The 19,523-nt window shown below is 37.1% G+C and overlaps 2 protein-coding genes across 4 annotated transcripts in view; one reads left to right on the forward strand and one right to left on the reverse strand.

Annotated features, from left to right (window-relative positions):
- The first annotated feature begins 104 nt into the window (after positions 1-104).
- Positions 105-15,553, forward strand: atp6v0a2b (ATPase H+ transporting V0 subunit a2b). 2 transcript variants are annotated; one of them, XM_016485127.1, is made up of 20 exons: positions 105-925; positions 1,431-1,509; positions 2,214-2,311; positions 2,764-2,901; positions 3,337-3,434; positions 3,709-3,835; positions 4,071-4,153; positions 4,451-4,544; positions 7,435-7,647; positions 7,955-8,105; positions 8,249-8,388; positions 8,542-8,699; positions 10,919-11,009; positions 11,194-11,312; positions 11,390-11,600; positions 11,688-11,807; positions 11,882-12,001; positions 13,077-13,194; positions 13,943-14,114; positions 14,199-15,553. In XM_016485127.1, exons 1-20 carry the CDS (start codon positions 809-811, stop codon positions 14,299-14,301), a joined length of 2,550 nt encoding a protein of 849 aa, XP_016340613.1. In that variant the 5' UTR covers positions 105-808; the 3' UTR covers positions 14,302-15,553. The 2 variants fall into 2 exon arrangements, with proteins under 2 accessions (XP_016340613.1, XP_016340614.1); XM_016485128.1 differs by having other exon boundaries at positions 11,882-11,998.
- Positions 15,554-16,408: 855 nt separating this feature from the next.
- LOC107687692 (oxysterol-binding protein 2-like) overlaps positions 16,409-19,523 on the reverse strand; it is a 52,354-nt gene continuing 49,239 nt past the window's right edge. For both annotated transcript variants that reach the window (XM_016485137.1, XM_016485136.1), the window contains 2 exons: positions 18,599-18,819; positions 16,409-17,958 (listed from right to left, as the gene is read on the reverse strand). In XM_016485137.1, the coding sequence (XP_016340623.1) occupies positions 17,816-17,958; positions 18,599-18,819 (364 nt within the window). In that variant the 3' untranslated portion in view covers positions 16,409-17,815. The remainder of the gene's footprint in view (positions 17,959-18,598; positions 18,820-19,523) is intronic.

Below are 19,523 nucleotides of genomic sequence, written 5' to 3' on the forward strand. Positions count from 1 at the left end.
CCGGTTAAGGTCTATTCCTCTATTTAGTCAAATCTAGCTGTGTAAGACTAATTGTTTTAAATATACTACTTAAATTTAGATCACAAATAATATTCAAAATTATTTGCGTTTAAACGTTTAATTTTATTTAATTCCAGAGCAGCGCTTAATTTTATCTAGCGCAAAGGAGCTGGGACATTTATTTTGAAGTGTAACAAAACTGGCGAAAATAAGTGCCTTTACTCTGACGGACCAAGAAGTTTTGGCTGGAAAGGTTAGTGTTCGGAAGAGAGAGAGAGAAAAGCGTAAATGACTAACAAGTGCTGTTAAACATTACGTGATTGTCTTTAAAATTATCACCGGGGGATGAACTGCCAGATTATTGAATGAGAGGCCAAGCACCTTCGACAGTAGCTGTCTAGCTCGCTGCTATCTGATACGAAGACAGCGCAAATTACTGAGGAAAGTCGCGCTTATTCAGACTCGGTTCTGAAGGACTTCAACTGAACTTTAACAAGGGATGGACGACCCCGCAGTACTGGAGATTTGGGTTTGATTAGAATAACGACTAACAGCGGGGTTTTCAGTGGTCAGATGTGGCTGCTGGAGACGGGAGACGTGTCACTGATAAATAAAGCAGCTGGAGTTAAGAGCCACAGCGCTGACATCCATCCATCCATCGGTCCATTCAGCTCGGTCCGCCCCACAGGGGGAGTCCATCCAGCCTCTATCCCGGACCTGTAGGATTTTATTTACCCTAAACTTCACCGCCCGGGGAATTTAACACTTCTTAACCCCACTCTGGTGTGGAAAGACGTGTTTTGTCAGGATGGGTTCGTTGTTTCGGAGTGAGGAGATGTGTCTGGCCCAGCTCTTTCTGCAGTCCGGATCCGCTTACGACTGCATCAGTGAACTCGGCGAACTCGGGCTGGTGGAGTTCAGAGACGTAAGTCGGTGTATAGCGTCTTGTTTGTGTATTTCTTGTTTGAAATATTAACTTGGATAGTGCTGAGCTGACAGCTTCACGCACGTTGGCTATCGATTATACTAACGTTATGCTCGGCACACTAGGTTTTCGTAGACCAGACCACCCACACATTTCTGTCAGATACCCACATAAACTGTTGGTATGCTTCAAAAATGCATAAATTTTTTGGCACGCGTTGTGTTCTTTACTCTCATTATTAAGTCATTAACAAACATAGTTTTATATAATGTTTAACTGTAAGTGTAAGAAATGTTAGAAATGCATATTTCAATTAATTATTATCATTATTATTTCTTAATTATTATTATTAACATTATTATTGTTCATATTTTTATTGCATTAACTAGTATTAAAGGTATTGTTTTGAATGTATTAGTATAGAATGTTTTGAATATGTGTAGAATATTCCAGTCATCCTGGATCTGTTTTGATATATATTTTCTTTCTCTTTTTTTTTTTCCAGCTTAACCCAAGTGTGAACTCTTTTCAGCGGAAGTTTGTCAATGAAATCAAGAGATGTGAAGAAATGGAGAGGATTCTGGGTAAAAACTTAAATTAAACTAGTGCTCTCAAACGATTAATCGCGCGATTAATCGCATCCAAAATAAAAGTTGTTTTTTACATTATATATGTATGTGTACTGTGTATATTTATTATGTGTATATATAAATACACACACACACACATACATACAGTATATATTTTGAAAATATTTACGTTTATACATTTATATATTCATATTATAAATATATTTAATATATAAACATAACATATTTTTCTTAAATATACACATGCATGTGTTTGTATTTATATATACATAATGAATATACACGCATATATTATGTAAACAAAATCTTTTATTTTGGATGCGATTAATCGCGATTAATCATTTGACAGCACTAAATTAAACGTATTAGATTAACTTAGATTCATTAAATTCTTTAATAAGGGCATACTTCAAAATGATAGTCTTAGTACTTTCTGAACACAAAGCATGTTCATGATGGTTGAGTTATTACCAAAAACAGTTGTAGTACAAATAGCAATTTTTCTTTAAAATATTTGTGAATGAGTGATGGGCTGGACCATTAGGTTATTTAATTTTAGAGTTTATAAACAGTGCATTCAGGTTAATTCAGTAGATTAAGATTGGCATGTGATGGCACTTGAGAAACAGACATTAAATCTAATTAAAATCCCCCAAAGTAAATCAACAGAATGAACTCAAAGTGGACTTGTATAACAGGATATCTTCTGCGGGAAATCAAAAAAGAAGACATCCCACTGCCAGAAGGGGAGGTGAACCCAGCTGCACCATTACCCAAACATGTGATGGTCATAATGGTGAGATCAGTTCAGCGCTGTTCATTTGTTTAACTCTTGTGATTAGTTGGTCTTTCAGACACATTCAAATGTCTTTTCTGTTCCGTTTTCTCACAGCCAGTTGCCTAGTTTCTGCTTCTGTTTTCTTTCTTTTATGGCTGCTTAGCTCAGTTCAAGACATTTTGTTAAATAATTTTAAAGATAACTTTTTACAAAATGTTAAGTTTGAAAATGTCTGCTGATAGAATGTTTGTCATTCAAAATGTAAATATAAAATATTTGCCTATTGAATTGGGATTTAACCTTTATTTAATAATTTTATCGCATGTATTGGATGTCGTTGAAATGTTTTTTTTCAGTTCCTTGCTAGGTCTCTCTCAGGAACACTTTCCTCAATGTCAGTGCACTGCTTACAACATTGATATATGACTGCTGATATTTAGTTACTACCGATTCCTGTGTGTTCTGTTTAGGAGCAGCTTCAGAGACTGGAACTGGAGCTGAGTGAGGTCACCAGGAACAAGGAGAAACTCCAGAAGAACCTTCTGGAACTGACTGAGTACACACACATGCTACGCATCACACGCAACTTTGTGCACCGCAGTGCAGAGGTAGGTCATGTGATTCCCTGTCAAATGTTTGGAACATCTGTTTGAGCAAAAGAAACGGGGAACGTCTGATTGGTGGAAAGATTTAGCCTGCCTTTGTTGTTCATTATATCACTAATATTGTTAAGCAAACAGCTCTTTATAAATCAAATATCTTTAAAACTCTTGCTCAGTGTACTGTCTGCAGTTTGTCTGTTGATGTCTTTGGTATCATGTTCGACCTCTCTGGTGTAATTGAAAGGAATTCATCTCCAGAGAAAAGGACTGTGGGAATCCCGCAGGTGATTTGGAGTCACCTGATTTTCACTGACTGCCAGAACTTTGCGAGGAGCCAGCAGTGGCTTTACAAATAGGCTTAACTCTTGACGACTTCTTCTTGATCACCGAGGCGTTGTGTGAATCTAATCTCTTGCTGGGTTTTTGCTTGTGTATGAGCAGAGGAGGCCGTCACAGGTTCAGTATGAAGAGTTTCCCTTCCTAGAGAAAGAACCCATGATGGACTACACCAGCATGCAGAGGCTTGGAGCCAAGCTTGGGTGAGCAGTGTTTAAAAATATAAAGCTGAAAATATACTGCTCTTGCCCATGTCCTGCTTTGGCTCACCAACAGTTAATGTGAAAGAATTTTCATCATCAGCACAGTTTCCTGTTGCACACCTTCCATGCAAACTGATTTTTCTTTTAAAATCATCTTTTTTATCCAACATCCTGTTTCTTGTATGCATGTTTAAAAGCACACAAAACCTGTGTTTTTGAATTCATGTTAGTGTTGTAAAGTGGAGCTCATATTCTTCTTGTCCCTCCTGCACAGGTTCATTTCTGGGCTCATCCAGAGCGTAAAAATCGAGGCGTTTGAGCGAATGCTGTGGAGAGTGTGTAAGGGCTACACCATCCTCAGCTACTCGGAGGTAGATGGGCTTTTGGAGGACCCTGCTACGGTGAGACTAGTTGGCATCTCCAACATACTGTAGTTTGATTTTATATGTTGTTTTTGGTAACAAAAATGTTTGGTTAAATCTTATTTTTTTTAACCATTTGTTTCTTTTCTTGTGGTCAGTTTGATCTAAGCCTTTACTGTAATGCTGGATGCTTGATTCAATTAAACATAATAATATTAACAAAAATAGGAATATCTAAGTTTTTTAAGATGTTCTAGTTTGTCTGTTTTGTCAGGGGGAGCCAACCAGGAGTGTGGTGTTTCTCATCTCCTACTGGGGAGATCAGATTGGACAGAAAGTTAAGAAGATTTGTGACTGGTAACTTAGCTCTTAAATCAACTTCCTACATTCTACTTGAGGTTATTCTGTTAATCAGTCTGGTTTAAATAACTTTGTGCTAAGCTAGCTGCCACATATCTGGGGCAGTTAACCACCAACGCGCTAACTGATTGCGTCACACTGCTCCTTTTTCATAAAGATTATAAATAGCTGTTACATTTAGGGGAAGCTTCATGCTTTCATTTCTTAATCTATTTTAATTCTTTCAGAGCATTTTTGTTCTTAAGAGAAAGTCGAAGTGCTGGAGTTTTGAAAATATTGTTTTTGTTTTCATAGCTACCACTGTCATCTGTACCCATACCCCAACAGTAATGAGGAGAGGACAGATGTGGTGGAGGGGCTCCGCACACGCATTCAGGACTTGCACACAGTGAGTCCAGATGAGCTCGGTTTCACCTAGGGGTGTGCGATATGACGCTTTTTGATCGTGGATGATAAAAATGTCTCCACGATCTGCTTTTGAAGAAATATCGTAGTATCGTGCTACAGCACACGATAGAGTTACTGTTACAGGACACTGCACTTATTCACAATCACAAAAGTACATTATTTGCATCTGCTTTAGAGCTGTTAAACATTTCATTCACGCGCTGTTCTGACGTGCGCTTTTTCTGAGGGTGTACAGCTGAAGCACACGCACTAAAAACCCTGTCAAACAGCTCCTGATTACTGGACTAAGTTAGCTTTTGCGCTAATACTGTCAAAACACACAAGGTTTACATACAGACTCAGTTGGTTATGTCTAAAATGAAAGTAAACAGTTAAGAGAAAGTCGGATACGTGCAGCTCTTAAAGGGACTGTACTAAACATGCTGCCGACTGTCATTAAAGGGATGGTTCACCCTAAAATTTAATTTCTGTCGTTATTTACTCACTCACATGTTGTGCCAAATCTGTATTTATTTCTTTATTGTGCTGAACACAAAAGAAGATATTTTGAAAAATGTGGGTAACCAAACAGTTGCTGGTCCCCATTAAATTTTATAGTAGGAAAAATACTATGAAAGTCATTGTGGACCAGCAACTTTTTTTCACGTTCTTCAAATTAACATTTATGTTCAGCAGAAGAAAGAAACTCATGCAGGTTTAAAACAACTTTTGAGTGAGTAAATGATGGTATAAAAATAAAACACTATGACAGATCTGACAGACGGATGACAGAATTTTTATTTTTGGGTGAGCTATTCCTTTATTAATAAAATAACAAAACACAAAGAGAAAAATCACTCACTAATCTTGACTGAAGAACTTTAATACAGTTGCTTTGCTATAATAATAATAAATCTATATAGTGTTTAATTTTATATTTGTTCATTCAATTTCTTGAAAATAAAGCACTGTTTTAGTTGTATATTATGTGTATTTGTAACGTGTATCTTTGTTCTTATTTTTTAATAGCAGATAAAATAATGAAAGCTTTTTATCTTCGCCCACCTTAGCCAAAAACTCTGCCATTCTTTTTTTTTTATATATTGTTACCTTGAAATGCTTTGTCTTTATAATAGGGAAATTAGTTTGGCTGTAATGCTCAGACAACTTGCAAAATAGTAAAACCAATATAACAAAGAATCGTGATAAAATCATGAATCGTGGTATTTAAAAAAAAAAAAAAAAAAAATCGTGATATGATATTTTTGCCATATCGCCCACCCCTAGTTTCACCCTTGTTACAGTTTGACACACACACTTTTTCTTGCTTTGACTGTGTGTAACATGATGAGGGTGTAAGTGTGCTCTCACTGGTGATATTAGTCATTTACTGACTTTTTTTTTAACCTTTATCTTAGTTACTAATAAGCTCAGCTTAATCTTAATTAAAGATAAAAAAAAAACATTAATGTTTAATTGTACTTTAACGTCTTCTGAAACTGACTGATGAAATCGGGGACAGTTGAGGTTGACTCAAAGCAACTTTGATGCACAAAATGTTCAAGCATCCTGTATAACCACAGTTTAGTCCTTACCAGGGAAGGCTGTAAGACACACCAGACGGTAAACTGAAACATCTGTCCTAGAAACTGTAACTTGACATTGTTAAATTCAGCAGCTAATTGTAATATAGATTTTATTGCTGGTTTTCAATAAAAGTTTAATAAAATTTACACAGACATGATCTCACTTGTTAGTTCAGAGAAGCAAAATATCTCTTTTCTTAACTGAATAAAAAGTACAAATTTCTTGTTTCAATAGTGCTTGAGTAAAGTGCAAATTCCTCGAAATAACACTTTAACAGGAATTATAGTAATGAAATGCATGAAGGTTTATGGAGTTTTGTGTCATGCACAGTAATAAATGATGGGCTGCAATTGTAGAAGGGCTTGATCGCGTTCTGTCTGTCTTTAGCAGTGGATGGCACTTCAGATACTCCAACCAAAAGAGCAGAAAGTGTACATAATAGAATCTACATTAGAATTATTTGGATTTAGTGTTGTAACTAATCTTTTCTAACCAGTTCTAGACAGCCATGCAGTGGAGGAATGTAGGGGGGGCAGGTTAGGTTTGAGGGCATTTAAGTTTGCTTGTGACTGCTCTGTAAAAGAGAGAAAGAAAATTGTGTTAGTGGCCCAACTCAGCCATGATGTTCATGAGGCCTAGGCTGTGGACAAATTTCTCACAGACTACAGGCACCATTAAATAATTTTTCGATACTTTGTTCTTACTCACTGTTCCTCTCAAAACCTATGAAAAGAGAACGGCTCACTCAATCCTTCATGAAAAGTAAATTGGGTTGTTTCTGTGCCTAGAAAATATTCCTTGATTGATTGAAGATAAGTTTGCTGAAGAGCACCGCAAAATGCTTTTACTGCATGCTCATCTGAGAACACAGTTCAGAAACCAGGGCAACAAAATGCCATGTATGGCTGACCTTGGGGGAAAATACACATTTATTTATTTAAGTTCCCCATACAGGCTAAAATATTTATTGCTGTAATTATGACAAAAAGCTTGTTTTCAAAATCTTATCCACACAAACTGAGAAATATATTACATTCATTTTGTGATTCCAGAAATTTCATAAACTATGTTCTTCAATAAAGCATGTAATTAGTATTATTACAGAGCTTTACATTAATATGCAATTTAAAAATAAATAAATATATTTCATTAATTTTAAGTCATCCTGCTGCCCACTTTGAAGTTTGCCAAAGCCTCCTGGTTGAACCACTATATGTTATGTTTCACACTTAAAACTTTACATGTGAAATGGTTTAGCTTGACATAGTTTTGAACATGCTCTTGAAACCATTGTTTCTTCGTAGGTTCTTCACCGGACTGAGGATTACCTGAAGCAGGTGTTGATCAAGGCCTCAGAGTCTGTGTACGTTTGGGTGATCCAGGTTAAGAAAATGAAGGCCATATATCACATCCTTAACCTCTGCAGTTTTGATGTCACAAACAAGTGCCTCATAGCTGAGGTGTGGTGTCCCGTAAATGATCTGCCCGCTCTTCGGAGAGCTCTAGAGGATGGATCGGTGAGTACTTGACATTATTTCGAAGGTGCACTAATTCAGATACATCTGATTAATAATTGTACACATATCTCTTAGAGGGATAGTTCACCCAAAAATGAAAATGTGTTGTTCCAAACCTGTAAGACCTTCATTCATCTTCAGAACACAAATTAAGATATTTTTGATGAAATCCGAGAGTTTTTTGTGCGAAAAGAAGAAAAATGACGCCTTTGTTCCACAATTTCTTCTCTTCCGTGTCAGTCTTCGACGCACAAATTTTCATTTTTGGGTGAACTATCCCTTTAACTCTGTTGTTTTGTTCCTTCAGAGGAAGAATGGAGCAACAGTTCCCTCATTTGTCAATCGTATCCCAAGCAATGACACTCCACCAACCCTCATACGCACCAACACGTTTACCTCAGGCTTTCAGAATATAGTGGATGCCTACGGCGTAAGCAGCTACAGAGAGGTCAACCCAGGTGAGAGGGTAGCGATTAAAAGCATTAAGTATTAAAATTAAAATTGACTTCATGTTAGCAGCTTTAACATGCCCTCAATGCTTCATATGTAATATTCTTAGATAAGATATGTAATCTTTCTTCTTTATCACACCTCCTCGCAGCTCCATATACAATCATTACCTTTCCCTTCCTGTTTGCTGTGATGTTTGGAGACCTCGGGCATGGCATCATCATGGCACTGTTTGCTCTGTGGATGGTTCTCTATGAGAATGACCGCAAACTGAAGAAAACCAGAAATGAGGTACATGCAGCTTGCTGTTATGACAGTGTTCATTTTCTTCTGAAATTCATTTAGACATGGTTGTTAAAAGTTATTTAGTCTAGTATTAGTTGACTGTTTTTGTTAATTTTGTTATAGTTTGATTAACATTGTTACTTTTTTTTTTTTTTTTAGATCTGGAACATTTTTTTCGAGGGCCGTTACATCATCCTGTTGATGGGTATATTTTCAGTCTACACTGGATTAATATACAATGACTGCTTCTCTAAATCACTCAACCTGTTCGGCTCGGGGTGGAACGTCAGCGCTATGTTTGTGCCTGGAGTCTGGAGGTGAGTGTCCAAAGCACAAAATATTGTGTACGGCATCCTTTATTTAAGCAAAAATAGAAAAAAGAACAATGTACTATACAGTATGTAGTGTGCAAAAAAAGTTTTAAAATATAGTATCATAAATTTCTTTAATGGATCTACAGCTATGGAAAAAAATCTCAGGAGAAAAGTTCTCTCAAAGAGAACACTTGAAAATGCTATGAGTTTGAGTAAAATGTTTTAAGGCCCGTTCACACCAAGCACGATAACGATAAAGATAGAGTAAAAATCGTTCTCAATATTAAAGAATAGCATAGTTCACACCACAACTATAATGATAACGATACAGAGGAACGATATCGTTGTGATCACTTTCAAAACGATTTTTTTCCCAGCTGATGAACGATAAAACACTGACAGCCAATCAGAATCCATCCTGCTGTAATGAGCTCAAGAATTTAAAGCGGCAGACGCATGTGCGCTTAGAATAAACAGACGATATCGTTCGCTAGTGTGGACGCTAATATCGTTATCAGATGTTTTCATTTGTTGTGATTGAAAATCAGGGTTATTCCACCAAATATTGATTTCTTAACTCTCCTGAAGTTAAAACATTGGTATTGTGTTGTCTAAAAATAAATATGAAGATGGCATCATTTTTGTTATTTTGACCAACTGTCATTTCATGCTCTAAATTACATTTTATTTTTATTTAAAGAATAAAATTATTTTTATTATTTATCTTTATGATCAAAGATAAGTTTTAAGAGATAAAATATTTGACTACAGGGCGACTCCCTGTAGTCAAATATTTTATCTCTTAAAACTTATCTTTGATCATCAAAATGACATATTTAAATGTTTTTTCTTGTGAAAATAATTTTCTCATTCCTTAAAATAGCTTGAATGTAACTCTACACCCTTGCCTCATTTACTATACGCTGATCTATGAATATGCAAATTAGTCCTGCCTCCACTCAACCAGCCAGCGCCTCCTGATCCACTGAACTGTAGTAAACGCAAAACAATGGCATACACGGATAATGACTGATAAAACTATCTTTTTACTAGCGGACAACTACAGTGAATACTGTAACATTCGTTAAAGTTACTTACTTGACGATATTGTGTCCTAAAATGCATTGAAGACCCGAATGCAGCCGTTTGTGATTGTTAATTCGCGCCCGCGAGCATACGCATGTGAAGTGCAGACGCTGCTGCGGGAGAGGTGCGTCTGACTCCGGGCTACTTTTACACTGTTGCCACGGGTTATAATGCAAGTTAGTGGTTCTAAATTCACATTAAACCACAGCTTCATGGGTTTTTTGGTCTAATTTATTTTTGGTTTTGTGCTGGTATTGGTATATTTTGCATGCTAGTGATAGGAATCGATCCCTTGACGTGATTGGTTATTGGTTTGTGACATAGCAAACCGAGGGCTGTTTCAAACCTCATTTCTGGGTCAGTCTTTGGGAAACTACAGTTTTAAGGAGAAAATACTCCGCAATGGTGTTGATTAATAGATTGGCACATGGTTTGTCTAAAGGCATATTAAAAACACCATATAGACAAATAAACAACATAAAAAACTCATTTTTTCACTACAGGGGGACTTTAAAAGTTGAAAGAAATTTTATCAGTAATTTACGGAATAAAACAAAAATTGTTTTACTCAAACGCATACCCATAAATGGCAAATTCAGAGAAACTATGAATTTTCAGTGGTCTCTTAATTTTTTCCATAGCTGTATCTAACAAATATTTTGAAATGTAGGTACAACCTTTCCTGTTTCCATAGAGATTAAATCAAGGCTTTACTAAAGCACATTTCATTTATCAGCTCATTGTAAAGCCAGTTGTTATCCTGGCAGTTGAACCCGAGTTCACACATAAGAGGAAGCCAATTCTAACAATGACTGTGTGTCTCATGATGCTATGTTTGAAGAGGTTTATTCTATATACACCAACATTCAAAAGTTTTAGGTTATTCAGGAGGGGCACATTAAAGTGACAGTAAAGACATTTATAAATTGTAGTAATATTAACTATATTACTGTTTATTGTATTTTTGATCAAATAAATGCAGCCGTGGTGAGTTGTAGTGTAATTGTGTGGAGATTATGCAGATGATCATCACAATTTCATTTATTACCTCACCGTAGGGAACAACAGCAGGCACAGAGATTTCTCATGTACAGTATGTGGCTCTAATGTGATCTTCATTTTCTCTTTCTCTCAAGTCCAAGTACACTCCGCTCAAATAGCTTCCTTGCACTGGATCCAAACGTCACAGGAGTCTTTAAAGGGCCCTATCCTCTGGGCATTGACCCGGTAGGTCTCTGCCTTCATTTTATTACTGTGTTATCAAACGAAACTATCACATCACCATAAAAACAAGTAACAGTGGGTGAAAGGTTCCATGGGTGAATGACAAGCTATGATTTTTTTTAATCCTTATAAAATATATCATTAGTTTTAAAATGAAGTTTAAGAATATTTTATTTGCACTCTGTAGATCTGGAACCTGGCATCCAACCGTCTCACCTTCCTGAACTCCTATAAGATGAAGATGTCTGTGATCATAGGAATAATCCACATGACTTTTGGAGTCGTCCTTGGCGTTTTCAATCACCTGTGAGACGTTTTAAAAGATATTTTCGATAGATCCATTTCAAATGTATGACTTTGATCCTTCTAATACTTCTGTTCAGGCACTTCAGACGGACATTCAATCTGTACCTGATATTTATTCCTGAGCTGCTCTTCCTGCTCTGCCTCTTCGGCTATCTGGTCTTCATGATCATTTATAAGTGGCTGTTTTTCACAGTCAGAGACTCTCAGACAGCTCCCAGCATTCTCATCCACTTTATCAACATGTTCCTGATGCAGGGGGACTCCAGTCAGCCCCTCTACCCAGGACAGGTGGGACTGAAAGAACCGTACATGCACCCATTCCACTTTACATGCACCTCTGTGTTTCTTTACATGTATTTTCCCTCTTTCCCACAGGCTGGGTTTCAGGTGTTCCTGCTGATTGTGGCTGTGCTCTCTGTGCCTGTGTTACTCTTGGGCAAACCTCTCTACCTCTACTGGCAACACAAGGGCAGAGACCACTTGAGCATGTACCGGGTGAGGATCCTTGTTTTGTTAGTGTGTGTTCTGCAGTTGGCTGAAAGCCGTTGGCTGAGTTTCTCTCTCTGTAGGGTTATCAGCGTGTACGGCGGAGCAGTGAGGAGGAGCTCTCTCTCATGCATGCCCATGATGTGGAGGAGGGCACCAGTCTGGACAGCCACTCCTTCAGCTCTGACAGCCAATCAGAGGAGGTAAGACATTCAGAATAGGGGTGGGCGATATACCGGTAGACATGATTAACCGGTAGAAATTTGTCAACCGGTAGAGATTTTATTTTGGACTATGATCTTTATTGCGGTTATGCACTCACATCAGGTTGCAGTGCACTGTGGTCATGAAATGTATTGTTTGCACACATTTTTAAGCGAGTGACTTTAAGCTGTTTAAATGCAAACAACAGCATTATATATGCGTGCGCTGTCTATGAGACTGTTCTGAGCACGATCTGCATAAATCCTACATGAATCTGCTGCACATAGAGTATGTGAGTATTTTTGTTGCTTTATTGGCCTTGTACGGTTAAATACACATACACAACGTATTCTCATAAACACAGTAATTTAGGTCTTAAGTGAAACAGTAAACAGCTGAAACAGTAAACAGCTGAAAGAAAACATGTGTAATAGTATATTGGATCTGGGTAGCTCTTAAAGTGACAGCAGTCTAATATTGCTCTTTAAGTGACAGCAGTCTAATATTCCTGGTGTCATTCATGTTAATCAAACAACAAAAGAGAGAAAATCTCTCACTGCTCTTGACTAAATCACTTTTGTAACTTAATACAAAATTTAATTTACACAATGAAAACTATGCAGTGTTTTTGATGAATTTATACAATGTATGTAGTAGGGCTGTCAAAATGGCTGAAAAACTAAATTCGAATTTTTTACTTAAATATTAGACAGCCCTAGTATGTAGCATTTATTTATTGTAGTTTTTGTCCTGTTGCTTGAAATTAGTTACTTACCTTCAGTGAGCTTGAGTTTTTCCTTTTTTAGGCTTGAATTCGTTTTTCTGTGAAATTGACACGGGTGACAAGATTTATGAAAATTCTATGGCATCAAAAACTTTGATAACTTAACCATGTTAAAAGCAAAAATAACTATATTGTGATATGTATCGTTATCGTGATATAAAATTACTCATATCGTGCTATAAGATTTTGTTCATATTGCACACCCCTAATTTAAAACTAATTCCGTGCATCGTTTGGTGTGAATAAACTGCTTCCCCTATGAGCCTAACAAAGTTTCCTCTCTTCCACAGTTTGATTTTGCTGATGTCTTCCTCCATCAGTCCATCCACACTATAGAGTACTGCCTGGGCTGCATCTCTAACACTGCGTCTTACCTCCGTCTGTGGGCTCTCAGCCTGGCACATGCCCGTGAGTAACATACCCTTCAGTGTAGTAAATAATAATAGTTTATAAAATACACAGAAATCAAAGGTCATCATTAAAACCTGCCAAAATAAAAGTTTGTCTAATAATTGAGCAATAGAATGTTCTTTTTAAAGTAATTATGATAATAATAGTAATAATAATACTGAAAACATAATTTTTAAGGAATATCACTAAATTCATTTGATTACATTTTAAAATATGAACTAAATTGTTTATAAATGTATTTAATTACCACCGTTTTTGATAGTAAATTTGTATTTAACGTTATAATGTTTGTTTTTTTCCCTGTGTAATCCTGACAGTAAAATAAGCCACTATAAACCTATACAAAGGTCCAGGCATGCAAAGACAAAAATACAGTGATATACCTTGAAACCAAATTCTTAAAAATACTGTAATACAATTTTTTTTGTAATACTGCCCAGCACTACTTGAATGACTATCTAATCTTTTTTTTTTTTTTTTATAATCTGTAAACTGAAATATTTCCTCATTTTTTTTATTGACGACTACAGTTTTATAGTTAAATTTGTGATTAATTTAATATATTCAGCACATCCAATGTGTGTTAATAAAAGAGTTTGAAACAAGCCGCTTTATCATAATTACAGCAGAAATACTGGGTGAAATGTTTAGCCTACATAGGACCTGTAAATGATTGTTTTGGACAATTAGAGGCCTTTAATTGCTTTTAAAAACGGCATGCTGAACATGTTTTGTTGTGGTCCAGAGCTCTCTGAAGTGTTGTGGGCGATGGTGATACGGGTGGGTCTGCGTGTGGACACCAGTGTGGGCATTGTGTTCCTGGTGCCTGTTTTTGGTCTGTTTGCTGTCCTCACTGTGTCCATCCTGCTGGTGATGGAGGGACTTTCAGCCTTCCTTCATGCTCTCAGACTCCACTGGTCAGTACAATCCTCAGTATATATTCAAACATGGCATGAATTTATACTGAATGATTCAAACTGAAATCACCTCTCTCTCCTCAGGGTGGAGTTCCAGAATAAGTTCTATAGCGGCGCTGGCGTCAAGTTTGTACCATTTGCCTTCTCTCTCTTGCACACCAGCTTTGAAAACGAGGGGTTGTTGTGAACTGTGGCACGCTAAACACCAGACCAGAGCAGATCTGTGAGCTTCATTTGAACAGGTTTACACGTTGCACTACATGCCAAAGTGGTCCAACCAAATACTCTTTATAGGGAGATACCAGATCAGCATTGACGATACTGAGCCACATCAGATGCTTGAACATTTTGGGACATGCAACCGTAACACAAACACGCTGAGAAAAAAGAAACAGCTCTGGACTGTAAATAGGACTCTTGAGTGCTTTTTTTATGTGTTGAATGTATTAGCTCTTCACAAAAGTGCTGTTTGTGAATATCATTTTTCTATCATGCCTGTTGACTGTGCAGAGATCGTTGACTCTCCATAGCTGAGCACATTCCATGAGTGACTTTGAGGTTTAACTTTTTTGTTTATTGGCAGTCGAGCAAGTGATTTAACGGCTTGTTTAAATTCCAGCATTTTCATCCTCCATATGGCTCATGTAGTTCATTCATAGTGTTGAATGGAACTGTGCTTCGATAACAACAGATATAACACAAGCAGGAGTTCGTACTTTTGGGCACAGTATTTCTCAGATGTTGGCAACAAGATGCTCAGAAAGGGCAACAATGACTTGCCTAAACGTTAGCCCAAATGTGTTCATTCTTCATGTTGATTAGCCCAGATCTCGTTTCTGTTGGGCTGTATAGTTTGTTTCAAATCCTGCTGCAGCTGATCTTCTTTCTGTTTGAAAAATCTCCTCAAGAACCTCTTCTAGCCCACAGGAGGCTCAGATATTTCTACGTGCCTAATATGCTGAATGTATTCTGATGGGTGGGTGGTGGATTTAATTTTTCAGATGAAGTCATTTAGAATTGAATTAATTTAATGAGGAAATGCATTGTATCATTGTGTTGGTGTTCAGGGCGAAACTCTCAAAGTGGTTTATTTTTAATTGTATCATAAATGGAGATGTTTTTAGTGATTTTTAACCTGCAGATCTGTTCAGTTACTCTGTTCTGCTTCTCCACAATGGTCCTTTTTTAAACTCTTGAATTTAATGTGAGATTTTGGTGTGTGGATTGTGAGCCACTGAATTCATTCCAGTTTTTAAAAATGTATTAACAGTACTTACTTTGATTTCTATCTATCGTTTGACGGGTCTGTTTACATTCCACATTTTGCATATGAGCTCTATATTAACATTATACAATAAAATCAAACCTGTGAAGCTGGGGTAATAAAACTGTTTGATTAAATGACTCGATTTGATATTTTTGAGCAAAGGCTTTAATACAGTGCCACTAAAAAGAGCGCCCATTTGTAAGACCTAATTGTTTCTTTTCTGAAATTGTAACAACTTTTATTTATTCCTTTATTTATATCCAATTTAATTCACAAACAATTGATTTAGCTTTTTTTATTTCATTTTTAGAACATTCTAATAGTATTAGTCCTTCAGTGGTAACGTGGTTTTCTCTATAGTTATGATTTTACAATCTCTCTATTACCAACTCAGATTTTGAACCTGCGAACCATGTAACAAAAATGTAAGACTTTGTTTTTATAAATAATCTTAGGGAAAATGACATTTACATGTATGGGTGGGGAACGTGTGAACAAACATAAACCCTCAATTGTTATATTGCGCTTCATTCCATGCTTTAGGGATGATCGGGGTTGACTTAAAATTCTACACAAATCATCACACCCCCTTCAGTCATTCTGCATTCCTAACGAATGTATATAGACATGAAAAGTGCCTGCCAGTATCCAAGTCAGGGAGTTTTAATAGAAAATATTAACATTTCTAATCATACATTGACAGCTTGTCAAAAATGAAACTTTGACTAGCTGGATCAGTTGAAATTAAAATATCCATTTACAAGTAAACCTCTTGGTTAAAATTCAGGTTTTTACCAAAAACAGCATTTATTAGGATGGCATGGCATCATTACTTCTGTTTTCTTCATAATAGTAATAATAATTACGGTTATCACGAAATACATAGAGTGGCGTGAGTGCAAAATAAGACCTCCAGCCTAATTCTACACTTTGACAGCAATTAGAAATAAAGTGAGAACTGATCTCCAGTGATGTCAGGTCTGAATCCACTGCTTTAGAACTTGATAAACATAAAAGAAATACCGTAGATTTGTTTCTGTTATACAACTTTGTATCAGTTTGGGGCTACAGTTTCATAGTGCTCAGCAAAACAACAGAAATCCTTTTTTTTTTTTTATCACTCCTGAGTCCTGATGATTTATAACCTTAAGAAGAAATTTAAAAGCGGTCTTTCTGTTACAAAGTACTGAAATTACCAGTTTTAAAAAAAATTACTACAATGTACTTCTCTATCACCATAATGTAATGTGAACTATCAGGAACACTTGGGTGTTTTAATCTGCGTTCTCTACTGCTAATAAATACAAGCATGCTATGAACATAAAACAAGGTCAGCAAGCTGTTTGCTTGTGTTTTCAGTATCACACTTTGTAGTTTGATTGTTTGCTATGTCCTCGGAGTGAGTCAAGCGGGTGACTTGTTTATTTTTATTAGTTGATCGTTCATTCATTCATTAAGTATCCTGATTGTACAAAATAGTATATCTTTTTTTTAATTGCATTGATATGCATTGTACTGTGGCAGTCACAGTAACATGATAATGACCACTGGGGGCTCCACTGAGCCAATGCAGGAAGCAGCTAATTAATGTGCATGACAATTCATGGGTGTAAAACACATTTATGTCCAAATACCTGCACTGTCCAATACAACAGACACAAGGGCTCTTTTAATGCTTGCCTGAAGCTCATTGGTTAACTGAAGACACCAGATGAATCTTTACTGTTATTTGCTATGCAAAGGGGGCGGAGCCAGGGAGAAAGTTGTTTCCAATAAGAGCCTGATTGTGCTCATGGGATATACAAATACAAGAACTTCCCTTGCCCAAATATGGTACTGTTGTTGATATGAAACTAAAAGAAGTACACAAGCTGAACAATCAGACAATTCTTTGAAATGTTTCAGCTGCGTTGTGTTAAGTTGAGTGAGTCTCCTTCATATGTGAGTTTCTTCATGTGCTGTCCAGGCCAGCATCTTTGATATGATCTCTTTATAAACAAGACTCAGTCCAGTGTACTTCACTGCTGGGAAGAGAGGAAAGTGCATTTGTGATGGTGTTGTACTGAATAAAAAGAACCTGATTTGCTTTGGAAGATAAACTGGGGCGGCACTTGACTAAGAGTTCAACTGCGCATTTCTCCCACACACTCGTTTTTGAGGTGAACTTCAGAGAGAACATTCTTCTGTTCTCCCATTTTAGTAGTCTGTTTAAGAGTAGGGCAAGAATATATGTCATTGGGCTGCAAAAACACACACTTAAACAAACACACACACACACACACACACACACACACACACACGCGCGCTCTTAAGAGATCAATCAGCGCAGGTGTCTCCACTACCTCTGCAGTCCCAAGGCCCTGATGAGTCCATGTAGAGGGTTTATAGCTTTTGTCTTTGTCTGTCTGCAGAGTTAGTCAATTGTTTTGCGTGTTCAGAAGATATCGGGACTCATATTCCAGGCTTGTCTTTCTTTGGCCTCCCAGTAACCCCCCTTATAAACGTAAATAGTCTCTCCCGTCAGTCCATCCGTCCTCTGGTGGAACCACAGCGGCATGTAGCTTTCAAAGTCCTGTCCTGTAATGCAAAACAACAATAACATCACCAGGAGAACAGCTTGAACTGTGGCACAAAAGTTGTGGTTGACAAATGGAATTTATAGTTTCATGTAGGGGTGTGCAATATATATCATCTACAATAATATCGTAATTGTTGTTTAAAAGATATGCGATTTGACATTATCGAGTATATCGCAAAAACAAAACAAAAACACACCCACAGGGTGCACACATACACTATAAGATGTAGGTTAGACTACTACGCGGGCACATTTAGAGTGATTTAGTCTATTAAAATTCATTTAGAATTCCCCCAAAATTCAAGATATGGGAATATGCCCACATGTGACTTTTATATGTCTTTTATATTTATATCATGTGGTATAGAGTACATTTTTTCTCCAAATATCGGTACGATTGCAAATGTGATATTTATTTTATAAAACAGTCCAATAAACAAGTTTAGTTCAATACAAAATAATATTCAATAAAAAATAATATTCAGTGAATATTAATTGACTTACATTTTAGACTCAATTAGACTGTTTTTGCAGCAATGCAAATAATAACACCCCTAGTTTCATGGTTTTCAAAACTTCTACATCGACACAATGTCACAGAGATGTGACCATCTTGTGTGACCTTGGACCTCCGCTCACCTTCATCGATGGCCTTTGAGGCCTCAGCTTCTCTCCTCCTCCTCCTGGCTCTCTGTTTTTCCTCCAGCCTCTGCTTCTCTACGTTGGCCTCGTCCCAGCGTCCCGCTTCCATCAGCCGCTGGTCCGGCCTCAGCCTGCTGTCCGTCCAACACACACCCTCCTCTTCCTCATTCAGGGTCAAAGCCAGAGCGGAGAAACAGTACATGTTCTCAGCATTCTCTCTGAGAGATAGAGAGGAGAAGAGAATGAGAAACAAATGCAAAAATTATCTGAGAATCTAACTTTATAATTTGATCTGCAAGGCCACCTTTAGTTAAGTAGGAAGTGAAGAAGGTATTTCTGCAGGTAGGCAATTTTGGTCTGTCAGTAATGAGTCTGGTAGGTATGTTGTTTAGACTGTAGGTACTTTGGCAGGTAAGTAGTAGAAGATACCAATGCAATCACTCTTTTGCCAACTCTGGTATTTCTCCTGCTCTTTTTCTAGCAAAAATAGCCAGATTCGGATGGTAATTGTTTCTCATGGGGACGTAAGGGATTTTCAACATTTACAGGGGTTGGTGATTTTATTGCTGTCCGAATACAGAATGCCAGTGTTTTTCTCCCACCACCCGCGTACAAATCCCTGGCCAAATTACCAAATTAGAGAAGAAAAGCATGTAAACATTTTACAAACAAACCTTTCTTTGGTAATTGATCAAGCAGACTTGCTGGAATATTACATCTCCAAACAGTAATTGCTGAATTGATTAAGTTTTAAAGGGGATGTACTCATTTACGCTGAATACTGTAGTTCTGCAGATAGTCTGGCAGGTAAGTAGCTACCTACATAATGAGCAACTTACCCAGCACACTAACTACTAAACTACCTTTAGACTTATGGCGCTTTTCCACTGCGTGGTACGACTCGGCTCGGCATGGCACGGCC

The sequence above is a fragment of the Sinocyclocheilus anshuiensis genome, unplaced genomic scaffold, assembly GCF_001515605.1.
Source record: "Sinocyclocheilus anshuiensis isolate Anshui unplaced genomic scaffold, SAMN03320099.WGS_v1.1 scaffold281, whole genome shotgun sequence".
Classification (NCBI taxonomy): Eukaryota; Metazoa; Chordata; class Actinopteri; order Cypriniformes; family Cyprinidae; genus Sinocyclocheilus; species Sinocyclocheilus anshuiensis.

Excerpts from the sequence above, each read along its gene's own strand:
- atp6v0a2b (XM_016485127.1), top strand. The coding sequence starts at position 809 with ATGGGTTCGTTGTTTCGGAGTGAGGAGATGTGTCTGGCCCAGCTCTTT. Across the intron at positions 2,312-2,763 it reads AACATGTGATGGTCATAATG|GAGCAGCTTCAGAGACTGGA; the intron begins GTGAGATCAGTT and ends TGTTCTGTTTAG. Across the intron at positions 11,808-11,881 it reads ACCACTTGAGCATGTACCGG|GGTTATCAGCGTGTACGGCG; the intron begins GTGAGGATCCTT and ends CTCTCTCTGTAG.